The following is a 2,959-nucleotide window of genomic DNA, read 5'->3' as shown; positions in this document are numbered from 1 at the left end:
ATCATCATCAGTGTACAATATTATAAAATAAATAAAATATAATAGAATATTTAAGAATATAAAATTCTATCATATTAATTAATAATTATAAATATATATATATAATTATAAAAATTAGCAGGAACTTTTCGAATAAGCAAATATAATAATGACAATGATGTGACAATTAAAGTTAATAATAATATATAATAATAATAGTAATAGATATGATAATAATCTTTGTAATAATGATAATAATATAAGCGAGAAAATAATAAGATATGGAATAATACGTAACAATAGTAATTAAAATAATTATATTCCATTATAATTGAAGAGGTAAAATAATATGATAGATAAATCTTACTTGACAGATATCTTTACAGCGTGGACATATCAAAGCTCCCTTGTGCAGCCAACCATTTTGAATAATTCTGATTGCTATTTCTTGACCGGCATGATAACAAGTATAGGTATAATTTGCCACCTACAATTAAATATATGACATTTAATAGATAATTCTAAAGTAAGTTATCCATTATGCAATAACAGATCCTATCAGTGTCTTCAACAGTTCGAGATTATTAATGACTTAAGATAATTGCTCATTAGGATAATATTCACAGACCATAATATGCAGACGACCAGTCTCGCATTTGTATTGGTAACAACCGGAACCCCAATGTTGCCACTGACGTGCTTGTCTGCAAGTTCTTTCTTCCCACATTTGATTGGTGTGATCGAAACATCTCGAATGGGATCCATATTTTTCCAAAGCAAAATTTTTTTCCGGATCTAACGTTGAAATATATTCCATGGTCATCGTTAAGTACATTTTCATTTATTAAAAATTTTAACATTTTTTGTAGAATCTTTTTTTATTCGAAATTTTTATTCGATTTCTGTGTGATAATTATTTTATACTTTTTTTTTTTTTTTACACTTACGTGGATTGTTGTCTTCATAAAGACAATGAGAACCCCTGACAACGATGTTTCGAGCTCGCCATGTAAATTCTTGTATATATGGACAATAGTCTGCCAAAGATACCGAGCCACCATAATATTGTTCTTCACCGTATGGTACGTGTGGGATCAAATCGAAATTCTATTGAAAATAAAAAATACTCGTTAAAATATCTTCAATTATATATATTAATTAAATAATATGTAAGAATAGATATATGTATAGTGGATCAAGAAATTATTGGCACGTTTAGTTTTATTAGAATATTTTTAAACAATTCTCAATTAATTACAACTATTTAAATTATTTAACTATTAAATTATTTTTATATATATATATATTTATATAAAATAATAATATTATATTAACTATTAAATTATTTTTTAACAATTCTAAATTAATTCTTTTTCTTTTTTCATTAGAGAACCCATATAAGGGTCGTTCATACAAAAGCTTCTTTTTAGATACAACAAATACACGTAGCGTGTTTATTAATATATATAATTATTTATTTAAAAGAATTAATAAAAGAAATAGGATAATTAAATAATCTGAAATAATATTTACTTGATATTTTTTCGGTAAAGGTTGAGGATGCTTCACCAAATTGCACAAAGCTACGGAACTTCGATCATCCGTACACTCGGTTTGTAATGGATCTTGTTTCACTTTATTGCAGAATGGATGAATCGATTTCCCACTGGAAATAAAGAATAACATTCTTAGAAAAGTAATAAATGGTGTTAAACCGTAACGAGATATCTCTCGGTACGATTTAATACATTTTCTAAAAGCTACGTTTCTTCTTTTCTCGTTTTTATCTCGAAGAATTTCTATTACTCACTTTTGCCCTCTGCCGTTATTTTCCGATATCCCACGAGAGAGACAGACAGAGAGAAAGAGAAAAAAAGAAAATGAATAAAAGAAAATTGAAAATTAACCCTTCTTTGCATGATGATGGAAATTTCAATCATAATATTTAGTCAAGAAAAAAAGGTACTCAAAACCCTTGTACTGTATATTTGTTGTTGCTGGCAACTTTTTAAACGACTATTGCGTACAACGAAACGCAGTTGTCAAAAAATAGCACTAGGATTTTTTGAAATATTTTTCCTTTAATCCAGAGCAGGGCTTCTTAAACTATGGGTCGCGACCCAAACGGGGTCGCCTAGCAAAATTCTGGGGTCGCGAGAGATTTTAATGTCAAATATTTATATATACCATTTTATAACATCACTAGAGTTGGCGGAATAGAGTGGACTTGCAGCGTCTAGACACGTGCATTTGTTGAAGGTTTTGAGCTATCTCCACCGACAGCAGTAATATTTGTATGGGGTCGTCAAGAAACTCGCAATCATAAATGGGGTCGTGAATGACAAAAGTTTAAGAAGCCCTGATCTAGAGCATTAATAATTACATCACCCTGATTTATATATTTAAAAAAAAAAAAAAGAAAAAATCATGCAAGGAAGGGTTAAGTGTCGTATGTTTAATTATTTTTGCTAATAAAATTCTAAATATATTGATCATCTAATTTTACATAAAATATATTAGACGATTTTTATAAAATTAATCTCTCGTTAAAAAACATAGGACGGATAAAGAAAAGTATGGGGGAGGGAAAAGTTGAGAAAAGAAAAAGAAAACATAAGAAATGTAGGAAAATATATTTATATCTGTAAATCAGTAAATGGAAAGATCACGGATCTCGGTAGCAGTGATTTTATTAGAGTAACTATTATAGTCGTGTATTAAAGTGCACGATAATCTAGTTTTTTATGGATTGAAAAGCTAGAAGGTTAGAAGAAAACGCGATGATGCTTTTAACGAAATAAGCTTTTTTTTTGTTAAAGTTGAAATATAAAAGAAGAAAAAGTATGAGCGGGGTGGAAGGAATCTGTGTGCGTGTGTGTGTGTGTAAAGAATGAATTCACAATCTTACGGGAGATAAAATTTCAATGGTTAACATTGAAAACGTTTGATTATTTCGGCTATTTTCATTGGGGTGGGGGGT

The 2,959-nt window shown here is 28.8% G+C and overlaps 1 protein-coding gene across 1 annotated transcript in view; it reads right to left on the bottom strand.

The window, feature by feature from the left end:
• The window catches only part of LOC106792390 (leishmanolysin-like peptidase), a gene marked incomplete at its 5' end in the record, with an annotated part of 68,359 nt that overhangs the window by 1,583 nt on the left and 63,817 nt on the right, over positions 1-2,959 (bottom strand). The window contains 5 exon segments of the mRNA XM_014758797.1: positions 347-466; positions 608-774; positions 927-1,086; positions 1,513-1,645; positions 1,790-1,878. Of these exon segments, the coding sequence (XP_014614283.1) occupies positions 347-466; positions 608-774; positions 927-1,086; positions 1,513-1,645; positions 1,790-1,878 (669 nt within the window).

The sequence above is a fragment of the Polistes canadensis genome, unplaced genomic scaffold, assembly GCF_001313835.1.
Source record: "Polistes canadensis isolate GaletaPanama2010 unplaced genomic scaffold, ASM131383v1 scaffold_417, whole genome shotgun sequence".
Lineage (NCBI taxonomy): Eukaryota > Metazoa > Arthropoda > Insecta > Hymenoptera > Vespidae > Polistes > Polistes canadensis.
The sequence above is the reverse complement of the archived record's forward strand: the minus strand, read 5'-3'. Positions and strand labels throughout refer to the sequence as shown.